Source organism: Notamacropus eugenii, chromosome 6 (genome assembly GCF_028372415.1).
Source record: "Notamacropus eugenii isolate mMacEug1 chromosome 6, mMacEug1.pri_v2, whole genome shotgun sequence".
In the NCBI taxonomy this organism is placed as follows: Eukaryota; Metazoa; Chordata; class Mammalia; order Diprotodontia; family Macropodidae; genus Notamacropus; species Notamacropus eugenii.
This window is the reverse complement of record NC_092877.1, coordinates 291,932,846-291,953,188: the sequence shown is the minus strand read 5'-3', so window position 1 is coordinate 291,953,188 and position 20,343 is coordinate 291,932,846. Positions and strand designations below refer to the sequence as shown.

Genomic DNA, 20,343 nt, shown 5'->3' with positions numbered 1-20,343 from the left:
GAATTACAGATGCAAAAGATAACTAACAATGAAAATGCACGTAATGGAGAGATAAGATGCCTTGCTCTAAGAACAAGGAGTCAGTGTCACTGGATCAAAGAGGAGAAGAAGGTATAAGAAGATTGGGAAGAGTGGAATGGGCTAGCTTATGAAGGGTTTTAAAGGCCAAGCTGTGGATTTTATATTTGATTCTGGAAATAATGAGGAACGCTTGAAGTTTATTGAATAGAGGAGTGATGTGGTTGGACTTGCACTTTATTTTGCTTTCCTTAGAAAGCCTACTTACCTTCCTGCTCTCTTCTGAATATTTTCCTTGAGAAAATGCTTAGAATTAATTTAAACTAACCTTGATTAGTTTGACCTTGATGTCTACATTAACATCTCACTCTGATCCTTTGTTGATCCCTGAAGCCTAGTGCTTCTGATGCTGAGCCTAGTGCAGCACAATTTCTGGCAGTTTGTATCAAGTTGGAAAGGTTTTGAATCTTACTCTGGAAAGACTGTCTTTTTTTTTGTGATGAATCCTACGTTAGTTAAGAGAGGTTCACCACCAGAAGACTGGCCATAAGGTGATGACATTGTTCAGCCACAGAACCCATAAACACCATCCAAAAAGTCAGACGAAGACTGTGAGTTGTATTGGTGTAAGGAATACCTCCTCTGATGAAATCATTGATCTTCTGAAGCATCTTTTGAATTTTGTGTCACAGCTTCTTAAAAACATGCCATGGTATTATTTAATAAGAACATTTATTAAATGCCTACAGAGCACTATGTGCTAGAGGAGATAAAAAATTTAGGTAAGACTTCCCAAATTTTATGGAGTTTACAATTGAGTAGAGGAATAACTCTTATTCATAGATAACTATTATACAAACCACTAAATGATAAGTACAAGCCCATTAGGCTTTTTGGAGACAAAGAGTAGACCATTCTGGGTGGAATACAGAGGGCATGGAGTGTAGTGATGTGAGAGAAGGCTGGAAAATTAGGATGGCACTAGAGGGCTAGTCAACAGATTGTGAAGTTACCATAAGGAATAGGGAAGCACTGAATAAAATTGCTAAGAACAATAATCGACATTATATGTTACCTTTAAAGCCTGCAGAGCACTTTGTGTATGTTGTCCGATCCTCAAAACAACCCTGTGAGATAAATGCCATTATCTTCATTTACTGATGATACTTAGGGAGTTTGAATATTTTCCTCATGATCACATAGATTATAAGGGTCAGAGGTTGGATTGGAAGCCAGATAAGGGATGTGTATTAGGGTGGTGACAGTGGAAACAGAGAAGAGGGATTAGATGTGAGATGTGGAAATAGAATTGATGGAACCTGGTAACTGATTGTTTTATGAGAGGTGACGGAAATGGAAGGATCAAAGTTAACCCTATGGATGTAGACATGGGAGAGTGGTTGAACAGTGACATCTTAGAAATAGTGAAGTTAGAAGGAGCAAAATTCTAAATTATATGTTAGACATATTGAGTTTGAGGTGCTAGTAGGACTTCTAGGTAGAGATGGGCAAGTACTGTGTGAGGCAAGTCTAACCATGTCACTTCTCTATTCAGTAAACTCCCATTGCTCTCTATTATCTCTAGGATCATATGTATTCTGTTTGGCATTTGAAAGCCCTTTATAACTGATCCATATATGCAGTTGATCCTTTGATTTCCAAATTCAAAAATGAAACTTAATTTCTTTATAGTTGTTAGGCAATACTAAAATTTCTGGGATTGCCTTGCTTTGCATTTTCTTGCTTTTGGGGTCCCTCATCCTACCCCTAAGTGATTGACTATGTTCATATATGGTTATAGGATTGAAGACTGAAGGTTTAGCTGTACTTTCCAAAAACCCACTCAAAACCAAGGCACTCCTTTCAGGAGAATATATTTGCATTATTCTCTTCATGCTGAATGACCAAAGGCAGTTCACTTTATTATCTCCCAAGAGCTGGGGTGCCTCACAGTACCACCACAGTTTACAGAGGCATGACCAAAAGTGCAGTTTGGACTCAGCATCCTTAGCACTGCCCATTGATTCCTTTAGCCAGCTCATAATATTCCATTCCTGCTGACCCAGTCCACTGTTCTGGGTTGTGCCTGACTCAGGCCAGTCCTTTGGAAATTTAGGTTTGATGTTGGAACAAAATGAGATATTGTAGGTCTTCCAATATTTAGCAAAAAAGAGATTTACTTTGCCATTGCAATAGGAAGATTTTCAATTGAGCTAGGTGGGTCAATGCTTTAAGTATTGGACCAGGAACCAGAAAGACTTGAGATCAGATGCTGCATCTGGTACTTATTAGCTATGGGAATTGTCTCAGTTTCCTAATCTGTTAAACAGGGATAAACATAACACCTTCCTCCCAGGTTGTTTCGAGATTCACATGAGATAATGTATGAAAAATGCTTTGCAAATCTTTGCCATGTAAATGCCAATTCTTAGTGTTGGTGTCAACCATCTGAGCCAACCAAGTCTCAAGTAATGTCTGTGCTTTTTAAAGAAAAAATAGCCCAAAATACATGGGGGTGGTGAGGGAGAAAGTTAGTATATTGCTTTTCACATAGAGTTGTAGAGTGGTGGAGCCTCTGTGGGGTGTCAGGATAGAGTAAAATGCACCTTGGAGCCACTGGCCTTCCTTGACCTTATCTGGGTGCTGTTGTGCCTGGAGTGGTTTCAGTAGCAACCTGTTTCCAGAATCTTGGCTGACCCTTGAAGGGCTTACTTTAGCGTATGGAGTCTTTCAGGCTACAAGTGTATTGGTTGATGCTTTGGTCATACAAGGATGTTCTTGTCTTTTTTGCTTTTCCTTTGTTTGGTATTAGATCTTTTGTTGGGCCTCCTTTTCTGTTGCTTGTGGGCTTCTGGGTGACTTTCTGTGTAATTATAGGATGATGTCATTTATTGTAATTTCTTACTGGATTTTTTGGCCATTATTTAATGTGGTATTATTTTAGACTTTTCCTTGAGTAGGAGTGTGGGAGCTGAATTGCTTGCTGTTGTTTAAGCATCTTAGATTGGTCTGGAAGTCACTTTGTGTCTGGAGTCCTGAGGTCTAGTCCCATTTTTACCTTTACCATTGTATTTAGTGTTTCTAAGGTTAGGCTACACTCTGGATTTTTGTCTCCGTTACCACTCTGGTGGGACTCATGCACCTCTTCTGGTTTGGGATGTGGTCCTGGGAAATACAACCACACTTGGATATCTGTTTTCTGTACTTTGATTCCAGGTGAAATCTGTTGGGAGTCCTTTCTATCTCTTATTATGGACATATACCACTTAAAAAAAATTTTTTTAAATTTATTTTTAACACAGTTTATAACAGATAAAGTAATTCAAAGTTTTGGTCAGGTGATACATCTTTTTAAAGCATTTACAATATGGACCACAAACGAATTTTTTTTTTTTAAACATTAACCAACAGAGACACAAATAGTATTTATGTTGCTAACTTCACAAGCTCTTGACCTAATTGTCTCCACAGTATTACTAAGAATTAAAGGACCCTAACTTAATGTTGTTGGTCTAAAGTCCTATGCCTAATAGCTTAATTTTAGACAACCTCGGATGTTCCCCTACCCATAATCTATAATTGAATAGATCTGGTATTAAGCTTACAAACCTTTTGACTATAGGAAATTGCCACCAATAGTGAGGACTTTGCAGGGATATATCTCCCCAACTTCATGTCAACCCCAGGCAGGATTAGATTATCCACTTGCATTCAGTCAGGCTTAAAGTCTGCCAGGTGTCAGTGAGGAAAGTGAGTCTGGAGAATCCCACCTCAGCCCATGCTGAACAGCTGCTCTCCCACCCCTCCCTTGAGATCACCTAAGCAGTCATACCAGCATCTCGTGAGCTTACTGGCATCATGTATTGGAGGCTCAGATCACCTTTCTTGCTTCCCATACCTGGAGTTAGAAGAACAGTCACTTAATAGTCCCAAAGCATCTAAAAATGGCAAGTTCCAATAACCACGTTTTAAATATAATTATAGTTTCACTTTGGCTAAGGAACATCTTTTGAGGCAAGTCTTAAGTGGCTTATATGTCTTTCTATACATGTTCTAGTTCCTGATTAAATGGCAATCATAAAATCTAATTTACCATTAAAACTTTAACTTTCCCATCAATGCCAAATTTTACCCGAGGTTACCTTCCTCTTGGAAATTTAGACTGAAATTCTTTTCTCAAAACTAAAGATGTCATTGATTTATTCTCAGTAATTAATTGTCTGTTGTTTTAATACTAATTGCTTTTACCTCACTTTGTAACATAACCAGTTTTTCTCCCCATCACTCCCCTCTCCCCTGCTTCCTAATACCTTGCATTCTGATTACTCCTTCCCTCAATGTACCCTCCCCTCCATCATACTCCACCCCTCTCCTATCCCCATCTTCTCTCTTTTCTTGCAGGGCAAGATGAATTTCCATACCCCTATCCCTGTAGTTCTTATTTCCCGATTATATGCAATAAAAATTCTCAACATTCATTTCTAATAATTTGAATTCCAAGTTCTCTCCCTCCCTTCCCCCTCCCCAGCCCCACTGAGAGGGGAAGCAATTCAGTACATACTAAATATGTGTTGTTTTGCAAAAGACTTCCATAATAATCATGTTGTGTAATACTAATTATATTGCCCTCTGACCTACCCTATTCCCCCTTATTTTCCCCCCCTACAATTGACCTTGTCCCTTCCCAAAAGTGTTTATTTCTAGTGACTCCCTTCTCCCATTTGCCCTCCCTTCTAACATTCCCCTCGCTCCACTTGTCACCTCCTCTCCTACTTTCCTGTGGTATATATAAATTTTCATATCAAATTTAGTGAGCATGTTATTCCCTCCTTCAGCTACACATGGGAGAGTAGCTTTATTCCCCCCCTCCCCTTCTCCCTTATCTCCTCCATTGAATAAGATTTTTCTTATCTCTTTTATGAGTTATAGCCTGCCCCATTCCATTATTCCCTTTCTCTTCCCGGAATTTTCCTCCTTCACCCCTTAATTTTTATTTTATTTTATTTTGTGTGTGTGTGTGGATATCATCTCTTCTGATATAATACACCCTGTACTCTCTATCTATGTGTATATGTGTGTGTGTGTGTATGTACAATCTCTCCAACTACCCAAATACTGAGAAAAGATTTGAGTTAAAAATATTTTCTTTTCATGTAGTAATGTAAACAGTTCAGCTTTAGAGAGTCTTTTATGATTTTTCTTTTCTGTTTACCTTTTCATGCTTCTCTTGGTTCTTATCTTGGGAAGTCAAATTTTTAACAGATCTGGTCTTTTCTTCAACATGAAATCTTCGACTATATCATTGAATGACCATTTTTTCCCTTGAAGTATTATATTCAGATTTGCTGGGTAGGTGATTCTTGGCTTCAATCCCAGTTCCTTTGAGTTCTGAAATATCCCATTCCAAGCCCTTCGATCCCTTAATGTAGAAGCTGCCAGATCCTGTGTTGTCCTGATTGTATTTCCACGGTACTCAAACTGTTTCTTTTCAGCTGCTTGCAGTATTTTCTCCTTGATCTGGGAACTCTAAAATTTGGCCACAATATTCCTAGCAGTTTCTCTGTTTGGGTTTCTTTCAGGAGGTGAGCGATGAATTCTTTCAATATCCATTTTGCCCCTCTGATTCTATAACATCAGGGCAGTTTTCCTTGATAATTTCATGGAAGATAATGTCTAGGCTCATTTTTTGATCCTGACTTTCAGGTAGCCCAATAATTTTAAAATTATTTCTCCTGGATCCAGGTCAGTTATTTTTCCAATGAGTTCTTTCACCTCATCTTCTATTTTTTCAAATTTTTGGTTTTGTTTACTAACTTCTTGGTTTAACTCATAGTCATTCGTTTCCCTGGACTCAATTTTTGTCTTTCAACGAATTATTTTTTTCAGTGAGCTTTTGAACCTTCTCCTCCATTTGGCTAATTCTGCTTTTTAAAACCTCCTTCTCCTCATTGGCTTTTTGGACCTCTTTTTCAATTGAGTTAGCCTCTTTTTAAAGCTGTTATTTTCCTCAGCATTATTTTTGGTTTTCCTTTAGTAAGCTGCTAACTTGTTTTTTAAGGTCTTCTATTGCCTGAGCCAAGTTTAAGTCCCCTTTGGAGGCAGGGGCCTTGACTTCCTCTGACAGTATGCCTTGTTCTTCCTCATCTGAAAGGGTGGGGGGAAGGGGGAACACCTGTTCCCTAAGAAAGTAACCTTCTATGGTCTTATTTTTTTCCCTTTTCTGGGCATTTTCCTAGCCAGTTACTTGACTTCTGAGTTTCCTCTCCACAACCATCTCACCTCCCAGTGCCTCCCTCACTGGCCCAGCCAGTGCTTGGGGGCTGAGATTCAAATGCTGCTCCCAAGCCTTCGGGGCTTTTGGCAGGGGTGGGGCTGCTATTCAGTGTGAGATTAAGTTCAGCTGCTCAGGTGGGGGCAGGGCTGCCACTTCCCTCCATCATGGAAACCTTCAATAATGGATCCTGGCTCCTGCCTGCTTTGGGAGCTCCTCTCCGCTGCTGCCTCAGCTGCTGCCTCCTGAGGGGGCCTGAGTTATGGGGACACCCCGCTTCCCTCTCAGCTAGCCCGAAAAGACCCTCTCACTGACCTTTGGCCCCTGTGGGTGGAGGGACCTACACTGCAGGTGGAGATTCCGTCCCTGAAGCCTACTTGGATCTGCTCCTCTCGGTGCTGTGTGGCCAAGGGAGGGCTGGGCTCTGCTCCACATCTGGTGTGCACCAGACCTTTCCCGTCGGTTTTTCAGGTCTCTCTGGAACAAAAATCTCCTCCACTCCATTGTTTTGTAGTTTTTGCTGCTCTAGAATTTGTTGAGAGTTCTTCTTTACAGGTATTTTATGGGCTGTGGGGTAGGAGCTCAGCATCTGTATATCTTTCTACTCCGCCATCTTGGCTCCTCCCCTGCACATATACCACTCTTGTACCCCTACTTTGGAGAAATTCCCCATTGTGTGTTCCTGAGATATCTAGTCCTAACTTTGTTAATTCTACTTTGGGGGTTCTGATTTTCAACCAAATTTAACCTTTTAAAAAAGTCTTAGTGCTCTTTCAAACATTATGGATTTTTTCTTCTGTGGTCTCTGAGGAATTGCAGAATTTCCTTTCATTGGGGATTCTTGGTTCATTTTCCTGCATAGTGTTACCACCTTTTTTTTGAATTTTTGCTGATTTTTTTTTTCTTTTTGAATCTCATTATTATCCACCTGGAAACAAGGTTTATGCTGAGGCTTTTCCCTTTAGAAGTTTTGTCTTTTTGGGCTTTATCTTGTATTTAAAGTAACTTTTCTCTGACATACCTTGTCATACTTTGGCTCTTCCCTCTTCCATTTGCCTCACAGTCTGGATGTCATCAGCTTCCTTGGGTTGGAGGATGTGGGGCCTGCCTGATCTCTGCCAGGAGTAAACTCCATGGAAGGGGTTTGGAGGTAGGAAGACTGACCTCAGCTAAGTGTTAGTCTCTTTCTCTTCTAAGCCATTTATATTCTGTGTGTGATTTCTTTCCCCATCACCAGTTTAATTCCCTTTTCTTCATGTGGCTAGACAGAATAAATATTTTCCACCTCATAGTGGATGGGGAGGGAGTTTATGCTAAATTACTTTTGTTGGGGGGGGTTAAGGCTCCTACAGCTAGATCTGAGATACAGCCCTGTGAGGTTGCTCATGGCATCCATGGGATGGGGTTTGAATGGGAAAAGTGTTTGATTATTTGTCAATTATATGTTATTTCATGAGACTTTTAGCAAATTCAGTTTTTCTGTCAGATTATCTTATAGATCCACTTTAGGACTACAAGTCTGGTGCACTTTTATTCCTTTTCAGAATGCTATTTTGGAGTGATGTTCAGAAAATGACTCCTCCATCATGCAGGTATATGACCTCATGAATGTTTCCAAGAGAGAACTGCTTGTACCAAACATGATAAATGCTGAATAGCACCATAAAAAATTCAGTTGACTGCACCTTAACAGATGAGAAATGAAAGATTCTATCTTAATTTTTTTATTAAGATCTGTCATCTTCATCCTGTTCAGAGAGCCATTCCTTACAACACACTTATCCAGAATTGCACCTTATAATATAGAATAAAAAACGTAATAGAAAAAAGCTGTTTAGCAAAACTAATATGTATGTGAACTGAATCTGACTGTAAATGCAATGGGAGGGAGCTACACTTTATCATCTTTTAGATCAATCTTGATCTCTGTGATTATACAGCATTTAGGTTTGTTTTTCTCTTTCAGTTTACATTGTTGTACTCTTGTATATTGTTTTCCTGATTCTGCTTTATTCTTATTCTTCATATCATCATTTCTTGTGATTCAGTAATATGCATTGCATAGTTGTATCTTAACAAATGAGAGAAATGCTTTTTTGTTTCCTAAAATTGTTTTCCAAAGTAGAATGTTTTATTTTTTTAGGTTTTTGTTGATTTATTTTGAACTTAAATACTAAAATTTAAATATACAGCAAGAAAAAGAAGCATATCATAAACTTAAATACAAAAGAAAAAAAAGCATTGCCATGTGTGCAGCAGAACTTGAGGATTCAAAATACACAGCAAAGGGTTTCCATTTTAAGAAAGCTTGTATAGTAATACTACACATTGTGCTCTGAGCTGTCCATCTCTTTGCTTCTTTGTAAGTTTTCTTTTGTTCTCTGCTGTGCACTTTTTTATTTTGTTCTTTTTTTCTATCTTCCACGCTCCTCCCAAGAAGGCTATAATTAAGCACAGATATATTTGTGTGTATGTGTGAATATGTACACACACACACACGCACATATACATATACTTTGTTGTTGTTGTTGTGTTTGTCCTTCCCGAAGAGGACCATGACATCAAGATGATGACATGACTTGCAGTTGACTTTAATTAGAGTGAGGGAGGGCTGTGCAAGGTCACCAACCTCACTTCCTTCTTCTGAGCCATCTGGGTCCGGTGGCCTGATGTTGATCTGGATTACTGGGGTAGTTTGATCTGTATGGCATTGAATAATTAAATTAGTTTAGACAGAATTGTCATTTTTATTGTGTTGGATTGACCATGAGCACTTGATGTATTTTCAATTGCTTACATGCATAGGCTCATACATACACTTAGGTGCATATGTTATTGAAATATTTTCAGTGGAATGAAATTACTGACTTGGAATCAGTAAAAGGGGAAAGGGAGTAAGCACTTTTAACCAATAACATCATAAGTTCTGATCCTAGCTAGGCTTTCCCAAGCAGTTTGCCCCTAGGCTTTCGTGTAACAATTTCGCATTAGGATGATTTCAAAAGACATAAAAAGGCACCTTCACTTTCTTTGATTCTGTTTGGAAGTCTTTCTCTTTTCAAATTAATATATTCTGTAGATGCAACAGTAATGAAATATATAATTTGTTTTCTGATTAATGGCATTCAGTGATTTAGTTTAGGATGATAGTGATAAGGTTCATTTTTTGAATTATTTGTTTATTCATATAATAAGCATAATTAGATGTTAAATTGCATATCATCACATAACAATTTGTACAGACTTTTGTTAAATCCTGTTCACTAACAATAATTATTATGAATTGCTTATGTTATGAATTGTTTTATCTTAAGAAGAATTTGATTTGGTTAATTATGTGTTAAGTATGCAGTCAAAATAGTTTTTCTATGAAGAGAGCTATGTCATTAATTTAATTTACATTAAGATATAAATATGGTATACTGTGATATATGCTTCTCTCCCTTTATTATTCATATTTAAACCCTTTCATTAAATGTCCTGTGTGGCCCATATGCAGAATTTATCCATTTGCCAGTGGGCTGGCCTCTCTCCAAAATTGCAGATGGAATTTTCCCAAGCCAAGTATAGATAAAAGCTTGATTCAGCATTTTACAAAAATATTTAAGTTAATTAAAACAAACAAACCCCCTACTAAAATATTTTTCAGTTAAAAAATTAGAATAATTAAAATGCCCATGTGTTTGGAGTTCACAGTGAGTTAAGCAATGCCTTAATAAATATATTTGGATATGTAGACAAAAGGCAGTAAGAAACATTTTATGGGACAAAGTACTTGCTGAATTAAAATGTACTAATATAAATCTTTAATTCTGTAATTTGAAGAAGGGCAAAGAACTTCAATTGTAGTATATTATACAGAAGGAAACTTCAGAAGTTTTTGAAAAAGACTTCTTTCAAAAACCAAATTTACTTGGTAGTGTGAAGAAAACAGAAATAATTCTGAAAAATGATACAGTGACTTGAAACACTGACACCTCATTTATCTGGCATTTTTATGGAATGATATATTATTATCCCTGTTTTATAGGTAAGGAAGAAACAGAGGCTTAGAGAGGTCACATAACTGGTATAATTTGAAGTCAGAACTTGAACTTTAATCTTCTGCCCCTAAGACCGTTGCTGCTTCTTTTTAATCATATCACAACTGATTCATCTTCTTTGAGGGCAGAAATTGTTTTTCATCTACTTTTGTATGGATGGACAGATAGCCTTTGCTTTCCGTTGGTACTTGTGCAACACCGAGAGAACTGAAGAAAGGTCCTCTGCATATGTAGATGAGTTTCACAGGATAAGAAAGGATGATTGTGATTTGAATAGTTGGAGAGAATACTTAGATGACATCACAGATAAACTGAAGTATCTTCCCCAGAGTGTTGGGGCATTGCCTCACTTTAAGGGAGAACCTGAAAAGACCTTAACTTGAAAGGGCCCAGGTCTTCCACTATATTCTGGGCCATCTCTAGTCATCTTGATCGATATTTGGCCACTGGACCCAGATGGCTCTGGAGAAGAAAGTGAGACTGGTGACTTTGCACAGCCCTCTCTCACTTAAATCATTGCATAGCCATCTCTCTGTCCAATCAAAATCAGTTGCAAGTCATGTCATCATGTCCCTGATGTCACAGTCCTCTTTAGAAAGGAAGGACAAACCACATATACACCACACATGAATAGCCACACTCTTTTCTGCCTGGAACTGTGACCAGGTTCCCTCTTCCCCTGCAACTTCAAGCTCTGGTGCTGTTCTTTGCTCTGGAACTGTGATCCAGCGCAGGGACCTGGATCTGAGTACATGTAATGCAGCAGAATCCTATGACTAGTGCCAGCAAAGGGATCCATGTGATCTTCTGACCAGGGGTCCAGCCCCTTTACTGTCTGTGTGCTGAGAACTCTGAAAGTAGCTTCTGCTGCTACTGATTCAGTCATTCTCCAGGTCCTGCTGCTGGTTGTGGAGGCTCTGCCTGTGTATGATCTGAGCTCCACTCTTACCATGGTTTGAGAGACCTTTCCTGCCAACCTTCTAAGTTATCTTGGATTGGAAAATTGTTTCACCCATTCCTTTTGTGGGTTCTGCCACTATAGAAGTTGGTTTGAGGTGCCATTTAAAGTTGTATGGAGGGGAATTTGGGAGAATGCAGGCATGTTGCTGGCTTTTCTCCACCATCTTGGCTCTTTCCCTTGGCCATCATTTATACTGATTTGGTACTTTCTAGAAGGGGGACCAGATTAAAATGTAATTGGGAAATATTTAACAAAATAAGTTAAAATACAACATAGATAATGCTAATGTGTAGTTTTCTGTACCATTAATGTGACTCACAGGCATCCATATGTACTATTTAATGGCCCTCATTCTATTTGAGTGTGACACTGCTTTTCTAGAGCATAAGTAACCACATAATTATTAAGACATCAGAAAACTCTTTGTAATTATTTAAGCCTACCTAGTAAAATGGAAAGAACACTGCAGTCAGAATCAGCAAGCCTAGATTTGAATCCTGGCTTTGCTATGTCCTACTTGTGTTACCTTAAATAAGTCAGTTACCCTGCCTGGGTCTCACCTTGCTAATCAATAAAGTAACCAGAGACTGGACTAGATAATATTTAAGGTTCCTTTCAATCCTAAATCCAATGATTATTCCCACTTTCCCTTGATTTTTGTATATAGAGAATAGCGAATTCCTTTTTTTACTTTAAATTAATAATTCTATAGACTGGGGTTTGCTAAGCCTTTTTTATGTTCTAGATCTCTTTGGAAGTCTGGTGAAGCCATGATGCCTTTCTCAGAGTAATGTTTTTAAATGCCTACAATAAAATTTATAGAATTGCAAAGGAAATCAGTTATATTGAATTATAATTAATCAAAATATTTGTAAATAAGTTTCATGGACCCAGGTTAAGAACTCCTGCAGTAGGCTAACCTGCCTAAACATGTCCCCCTCCCTCCAGTTGCATAGTATAACTTACTTAAAATGTAAAAAGGAACAAACAGTTGAGTGGTTTAATGGCTTGAGTATGAATTAGGACATATAATACTTTGGACCATGGGAAAATCATTGAACATATCTGTAAAATGGAGCTGATAATACCTATAGCTTGTATTTTGTAACCTTCCTGTGAGCATCAAATGAGGTAATATGTGTAAAGAGCTTTGCAAACATTAAAGCTTGTTGTGATTATTTCTGCCACTAATTTGTATAGCTTTGTTAAAGAGTTAGATTTTTGTGTTTCTCATTTCATATAAGCAAACATTTTCTTTGTGGCAATGTGGTACAGATTCAAGAGTGAATTTGAAGAGCTTTAAATTTCTTTCATAAAATATTATCTCTTAGCATTATTCTGGTATTCTTAGGGAAACCAAGAGCTTTCCTGTTTTTTGTCTTGATCAGTCACAGTTTCATAGTATGTTCCTCTGTGGTTCAAAAAGCTCATGATTTAGAAAAAAAAAACCAATCTTGTGCTGGTAAACAAACACTGATTTTCTTCCAAAAATTCAGGATTTTTTGGTTCTCCCCAAAACTTCTTTATTTTTGGTGGTGGCCTTTTGTTAGTAAAGAGCTCCAGCATGGTGTTTTCATAACTGTTCTATGGAAACATATTGTTTCATGTGTTGTAAATGGTAATTCTTTCAGAAAATGTCTATGATGGAAATATTTTATCTCTCCGTGTTCAATTTTCAGTAATTTTTGGCATAAAATATTTTCTTTATTTTGTTGCAAAATTTCCCTGATTTCCCTTTTATCTCTGGGATATTAGATTTTCTAGATTTCTCGGACCAGAGGTCTTCAAAGTGGGGGCGGTACATTTCCGTGGGGCAGTGTATGATCCCAAGGAGACCAGTGTATCATCAATTAGAAGGGGAGGAAGATGATTCTCATTCAGCTGTCACCATATACTTGTCTCCAATACAACTATATCATCTCTACCCATTATTGCTCAACACTCCCCCGCTTACCCCTTCACTGATGTCCTACCCTGGCTGCTGAATGTTCGTCTCTCAGGGTGATTATAACCCAAACTCAGCCTTGACATCCCCAATAGGCAAAATTTCTCACTCCTTTCAATGGTCTACATGCTTTGTCCTTCAGATCACCTTATAATTACTGGAGGCAGGACAACCTCTACACTGGAGGTACTTACTGATGACTAAGAGCTTTGCAGCCTTGGCTTTCTTTATAGTGGGGAAAAATGAAATGCACAAGATCAGTAGCCATGAATGAGTGGTGACCTTGGTCAGAGATTTCATTTACTTGTCTTTTTCTTTCCAGTTACTTAGATTTATAATCTTGGTGTCATCCTGTATTAAAATGCTTGTGCATTTCATGTATCCAACTAGTTGACAGATCTTTTCCTCTTCATCTCAACTATCTTTCATGAATCTGTCCCCTTCTTTCTACTCACACCACACTTACCCTAGTTCAGGTTCTCTTCACCTCTTGCCTGAACTTCAGATATCTCCCTATTCCAAAATATTCTTCATACATTTGACAAATGTCAAAGTGCTTGTATGACCATATCATCTCCTTGTTTACTAAACTCCATTGACTTTCTCTTCACCCTGGGAGCAAATATTATTTCATCTTTACCTTATTTTTAGTTTCTATTTTTGTCTGTTTTATAATATAAATAATTGTTAGTGTAATATTTCATGTATATGCTTTATAAATAAAATGCATGTATAGTGAGATGATGTGTCCTCAAATTTTTGCTGATAGGCATATGTAATTTTAAAGAGTTTGGAACTCACTGCCCTACATTGCCATTTATGGATTCTTTTAATATAGTTCAAATCCCAAAGTGTTTCGTGTCCTTATTGACTTGGTAATGGCTTACTTTCTTTGCTCAATTTAATGACAAACTTCAGTACTATTTTGTGTAAGTCATAGTGTTAGGGGTGGGGATACAGAGATGAATAAAATGATGCAGCTTCTTCCCTGGAGGAGTTTCCAGCCTACTGATTTTCAGTCAGTGTTCAGGAGAGCTAAGAGCTGGCTGGGTTTCCTTTGACTTCTTTCTTTGTTCAATTGAAGATTGCTCTGAGGAGATATGTTAAATGGAGAGAAATCGGTTGTGTCCTCTGAAAACTTTGTCTTGAAGACAGATGCCTAATGCATGGTTTGACTGGACACATAAAGGATAAGCTAGCAAACCGACACAGTGTAACATGAGAATATCGTGTTAGATAGCCGTGAACTTCAGAGTTGGGGTCGTGTTCAAGGTACTTAATTACCTTAACTACATTTAGACAGTTTTATGTTGCTTTGCTCCAGTACTGAAGAAGTTTTTACCTTTCTTGCAGACTTTAGCAAACATTTATGCATTGAAATTCATACATTTTACGTGTCAGTAGTTATTAAACAAATACAGTCATCTGTACTAATGTTTCATATTGTTTCTGATAGAGCTAGCTACTGGACCTATTATTTCATTAGTATAGAGAGCTCCCTGAAATGGAAACTGCAGGTTGAAACTTTTAACAGTCTTAATAGTCTTAAAGTTTTTAACATTCTTAAGGAGTTGTGTACAGTAGTTGTATCAAACTCATATTGGAAAAAAAGGTGGGGCAGCTAGATTGTTCAGTGGTTAGAACACTGGCCCTGGAGTCAGGAAGACCAGAGTTCAGATGTGGCTTCAGACACTTTACATTTACTGTCTGTGTGACCCTGGGAAAATCACTTAACCCCAATTGCCTCACAAAAAAAGAAATTAAGAAAAAAAGACCGTAGATCTGTATGTAATGATCCATATAGGGCACATCTTGACAGTTTTAAAATATAATATTATCTTGATTCTATTTTTATCTTGTTAAATATTTCCTAATTAATCTGTCAGATCAAATTTTTAAAAATAATTTTTTATCTTAAATTTCCAATGAAAATTTAAAAATATTTCCCAATTATATTTGCATATATATGTAGGAAATATTTAACAAAATAAATAAAATAGTGTAGAATATAGATGTTAATCTGTAGTTTTCTCAGTCAATATGTAGCCTGCAAGAATCCTACGGTTTAGTGGCCTGTTTCTAGTTCAGTTTGATAGTACTAGTGTTGCGTATACTTTCCCAGGGTCACATGATTAGCATATGTTGGAAGCAGGACCCACTTATGTTTCTAATAGAATGTTTAATTTTAAAAATTATGTAGCTGGGGCACAGACCCTACTTCCAAAGAATTTAAAGTCTAATGGGTGGGAGATAAGTTCAAGTACAAAGATAACAGGGACGTAAGAGTGAGATGAGTATAGAGGAAAAGAGGTCCAAGCAAAGTGCTTTTGAGAAACTTGAGAAGAGAAAGAACATTGAAGTCTCAGACTGGCATTCTCCACATAATGGCTTTGTTTTTGCAGGGTCCCATCTAATGATATTAGTCATGCCATGCTAACCTAGCATCACTCCTGAAGAGGCTTTTTAGATTTTCAGGTTCATTTTTAGATATTTTTTTTTTTTTTGAGAGGAGGCAAGAGTAATTTGTTCCCTTGTAAGAAAGGAAAACCAGTTAAGCAAAAGCAAGTGATCATGTTTTATAAAATATGCAATATTCCAAAGCCAGGATACCTTACCTATCTAATGAAAGGTACATTTCATCATCTCTTCTCTGGAGCCAGGATTGATCATTAAAGCTACCTAGTTTTCAGTTTTGTTTTACTGTTCTTTTAAAATTTTGTTATGGTCATTATATGTGGTGTTTTTATGGATTTACTTACTGTATCATTTTGTACAAGTGATCCTGAATTCCTCTTATTCTTCATTTCTTGTGGCATAATAATCTCTTTAACGTTGATGTGCCATGATTTATTTATCCTTCTTTGGGATATTCTTGTACAGTTTCTTTTGTATATGAGCCTTAGGCCAATCTCTTGACAATATGTTTCTGCTAGCATGGATTATCATGCCATTATCATTACAGTTGGAGAAACAGTAAGCTTCTGAAATGAGACAGTATGTGTACAGCACTTAGCTCAATTCCTTGGACATAGTAGACACTTAATAAATGCTTGTTCCTTTCTCTTCCTTCCCCATGAAGGGGCATAGAAAACTTGAAATGCTACTACTGAAATAAAGGCACAGAGAAGAGTACTTCATGTAAATGATGTGATTGTCTTGAATGCTGTTATACAGAATGTGCACTTCCTTCAGACAGAGTCTGATACGTTTGTTTTGGTTCTAGGTCCATTTTTCAGCATTCAGTGAAACAAACAAAAAGTACTGTGATCTCACAGGGCAGTGACTCCCAATAGTGAGGTGAGATGCAGAGTAGGGTCCCCAAAGGCACAGTGAGTGGGGACAGACCCAGGACAGGCATGAGACAAAAAATGGTGATTAAAAACGATGAGTGCCAACGTGGGTCTCTAAGGTTTTTGTGATAGTAAAACATAGACATATTGAGAACTATCAAGTACATTTGTGAATTTTTGGGTGCAATTATGTTGATATTGTGAAGCATGGTGACCTGCTGCTAGGAATTTCCCAAGCCCTGATTTATGTAGTAGTGTCCTATAAATAATACAGAATTTTTTTTTTCTTTTTAAACAGAGACTTATTTCATTGTATTTCAGTGTCTTTTAATTTAACTGGGAGTTAATCCAAACACCCTGATGCCTCATTTCTCTATTATACAGCTTAAACTTCAGTAGGAAACTTGCTCCAAAGCCTCTCTATATCCAAGTGCTGAGGCTTTGGGGCAAGACGTTGACAGATGAGCAACCTGTTTGTAGGTCAAAAGCATTATTGAACATATTTTAGCCCCCTTTTCTTGCAGTTGATCTTATTTATTTTGTTTTTAGGTGATACAGTTAATATTGGAGATGTGTCATATAAGCTGAAAACTCCCAAGAATCCGGAACTTGTACCAAAGAACTACAGTAAGAAGCATTAATTTTCCATAAGGGTTGGTAATTAATGGTTGTTATTTATTTACATCTTAGTGGTAAGCAAAGTTTGTCCTTCTGATGGTACAAAGAGGCAGAAGTTAAATTCAATGGCTTCCAAGCCTTCTTCCTTTTAAAAATTCTTTGAGGGGGAGGGGAAGGAAGAAGAGAAAATTTAAAATTCATAATCTTACAAATAAATAAATATTAAAAAAATTCTTTGAATAGTAGCATATTTTGCAAAAGTTTATATGTTTATAAAAGTACATTTAAAGTATGCTGGCCTAGTATTCCAAAACAAAACAAAACAAAAACTTTTAATTCAGGTCCAGATTTCCTTAAATGCTTCAGGTCTTTAACAGTTTAATAAGAATAAGAAAATCTACTGTCTGTGAAGTGCTTTGAAAACAAAGTGCTACATAGATGTCAGTTGTCACTGCTATGATTGATTCTAACTAATTTTTAGATCATATGTTGTATGTACAGTTATCTTCTTTGGGGGGAAGGGTGAAAACCATACATGATCTTTTTTGCCTTTTGTATAGGTTTTTTTAATAGATGCACTTTATTTTGGCACAGCAGTTAAACTTAGATACAGAAACCATTTCCAAAGTGTGTTCAGTTAACTTCTAACAAGTAAGGAAATGTAAAAATGTGTCTGTAACGGATTGCACATACATCCTTACACTTTTGTAGTTTGAATTTGTTAAATGAAAAGAAGGGTGGGTGCTTTAATCTTAAAAAATAAGTACCTGTTTTCCATTTTAATAGCTGTGAGTTTTGTTGCTATTTAATATAGATGAAATCACTATTTATTTACTTGTTTCTAGGAGATAGTCACTATATGGAGAGTTTTTTGCTTTCCCTTCCTGACAGTCAGGTATACACATACTGATAAGTACCCAGAATTGTAGATTTCATGGTTTTTGGCACTTGAAAGAAAAAAAGGGGGGAGAGGGATCATAAAGGAATAATGCAGAGGACAAATACAGATATTTTATTTATGAAAAAATAGGCTGGAGACAGGTAAGAATTTCAGTAAAAATTCAAATTTGATTCATGCTCCCGGTATTGTCCTCTTTGGTGTAATTCATATTCTTGGCTAACAAAGATTGCATCCCTGTGAATGTGAGGATGGCTCAGAGGCTTTTGAACCCATCAGAAAAGCTGCTTTATTTTTGCTTGTCAGCAACATTGAAAGGCTATTAAACTTCGTAAAAGTCGTGTGTCCTATAAAATCCTGTTATTTACTATTTGTCCTGTTTACATTTGATTTCATATTCATTCTCAGTGGGGTGGTTTGCAGGGTCACAAACAGCATATGCTTTTGCTAACTTTAGAACTTTATGTGTATACTTTGTGGAAAGGTCTTTTCAGCATCAGTGAAGCAAAAAAATTGTGGTCACTCTCAGCCCTCTCTGAAAACCACCAAGAACAACACAATCACATCATATCATAATAATAACTTAAAAAATAGTAATCTGTGAAAGCTTAAAACTGCTCTAAGACTTTTGAGACACCCTGTGCCATGTAGCAGTACCTTCTGTAGAAAGCATAGCACTCTACAGTTTTCACAGTTCTTTTTGTGTATACTAGCTGATCTGGTCCTCACAACCTGTAAGATGGTCAGGTCACTTTTTCTTTATTTTACAGATGGAGAAATAGATTTAGAGAGGTTAAATGATGAGTAAATATGATGATGAGCAAAAAATAAATAAATGATGAAGCTAAAGTCTTCTGACCCTTAGTCCTGTATACTTTCTGCCTTGCCTCTCATGGCTCATCACTACCCTTTTTGGTAGTACCTAAAATGGCATAGATTTGCCAACTCTCTTGGGATCAACTGAAATATTTTGGTTTCTTGCCACAGTCGCAAAAACAATCATTTTGAAGCCCTTCTCACTGAGAACTCCCTTGTCACATGTTGTAGGTCCACAGGGGATATCCAAGTGGGGGATATTAACAGCAACACATTTCGTATCCCATGTCATAGGGCTTAGGCATCTAGCTGAGATAAAGTACAAAAGAGTAAAAGTTATTTGTTCCCAAATACATTAAAAACCTTTGAAAGGAGTTCTCCCTTAAAATATTCTCTTATTTAACATCTTTAGATTTTTGTTTTACCTTTTGATGTATGATTTAGGTAGGTCATATTTTTCTTAAGAGTATTTGTGGCAGGGCACAACCAAGATGGCATAGTAGAGGAAACGCTTAACTGAGCTCTCCCAACTGCCCTCCAAACAACTTTAAAATAACATCTCAAATCAAATTCTGGAGTGGCAGAGCCAGCAAAACATGGTGAAATACTCTTCCCAAAACAGCTTAAGAGGTTGCAAAGAGAGATCTGTGACGTAGGGATGAGGGCTGACCTGGAGCCCACATGGATGAACACCAGTGGTGAGACTAATTGTTGGTGATAGAAGCAGCAGCAATATTGAATATTGGGAGCTGTCAAGCCAGAGACTGTAAGAAGACCTGGCAGTTGGTCAGAAAGAGATTACAGTACTGGATGTGGGACTGGATGCTGTCACTGTTCAAGAGCAGAGAGAATTCCTTTTGGTCACTTCCAGTACCAAGGGAACAGGAAATCTGAGGAACAATATCAGTTGCAATCCCAAAAATCAAGGGTCCTTCTGGGTGGGATCAGAGTCCAGACCAAGAGGACAGCAACCATACCTCTCTCCAGATCACACTGTCTTGGAAGCATGAAAAACTTCCAAAGGCCCAGAACTAACTCTGAAAAGAGCAGGATAAAAAAACCTGAAGTTTGGGGCAGTGCCCCACTGGGAAGAGAACCCAATGTTAATATAAAATTCAAAGTCAAAAAAAAGGCTGGAAAAAATAAGCAACAAAAAAGCAACATGACCATAAAAAGCTGTAGTGGTGACAGTGAAGATCAGGGCTCACACCCAGAAGGTAATGAGGTCAAAACAGCTACAAGGAGAACCTTAAAGGAAAAAAATGTGAATGGGCCACAAACTCAACAAGAATTCCTGGAAGAGCTAAAAAATCATTTTTAAAATCAAATAAGTAGTAGAAGAAAAATGAAAGAAATGAGAGTGTGGGAAGACAATTATGAAAAGAAAATTAACAGCTTCATAAAAGAGGCAGAACAAATAGTGAAGAAAATAACACCTTAAAAATAGAGTTGACCAAATGAAAAAAGAGGTACAAAATTTCAC

At 37.3% G+C, this 20,343-nt stretch overlaps 1 protein-coding gene across 2 annotated transcripts in view; it reads left to right on the top strand.

The window, feature by feature from the left end:
• Nucleotides 1–20,343, top strand: part of VWA8 (von Willebrand factor A domain containing 8) — a 442,786-nt gene that overhangs the window by 8,363 nt on the left and 414,080 nt on the right. The window contains exon 2 of one of the 2 annotated variants that reach the window (XM_072617119.1): nucleotides 17,078–17,155. The exons of the other annotated variant lie outside the window; for it this stretch is intronic. Within the exon in view, the coding sequence (XP_072473220.1) occupies nucleotides 17,078–17,155 (78 nt within the window). The remainder of the gene's footprint in view (nucleotides 1–17,077; nucleotides 17,156–20,343) is intronic. 2 annotated transcript variants of the gene reach the window in all.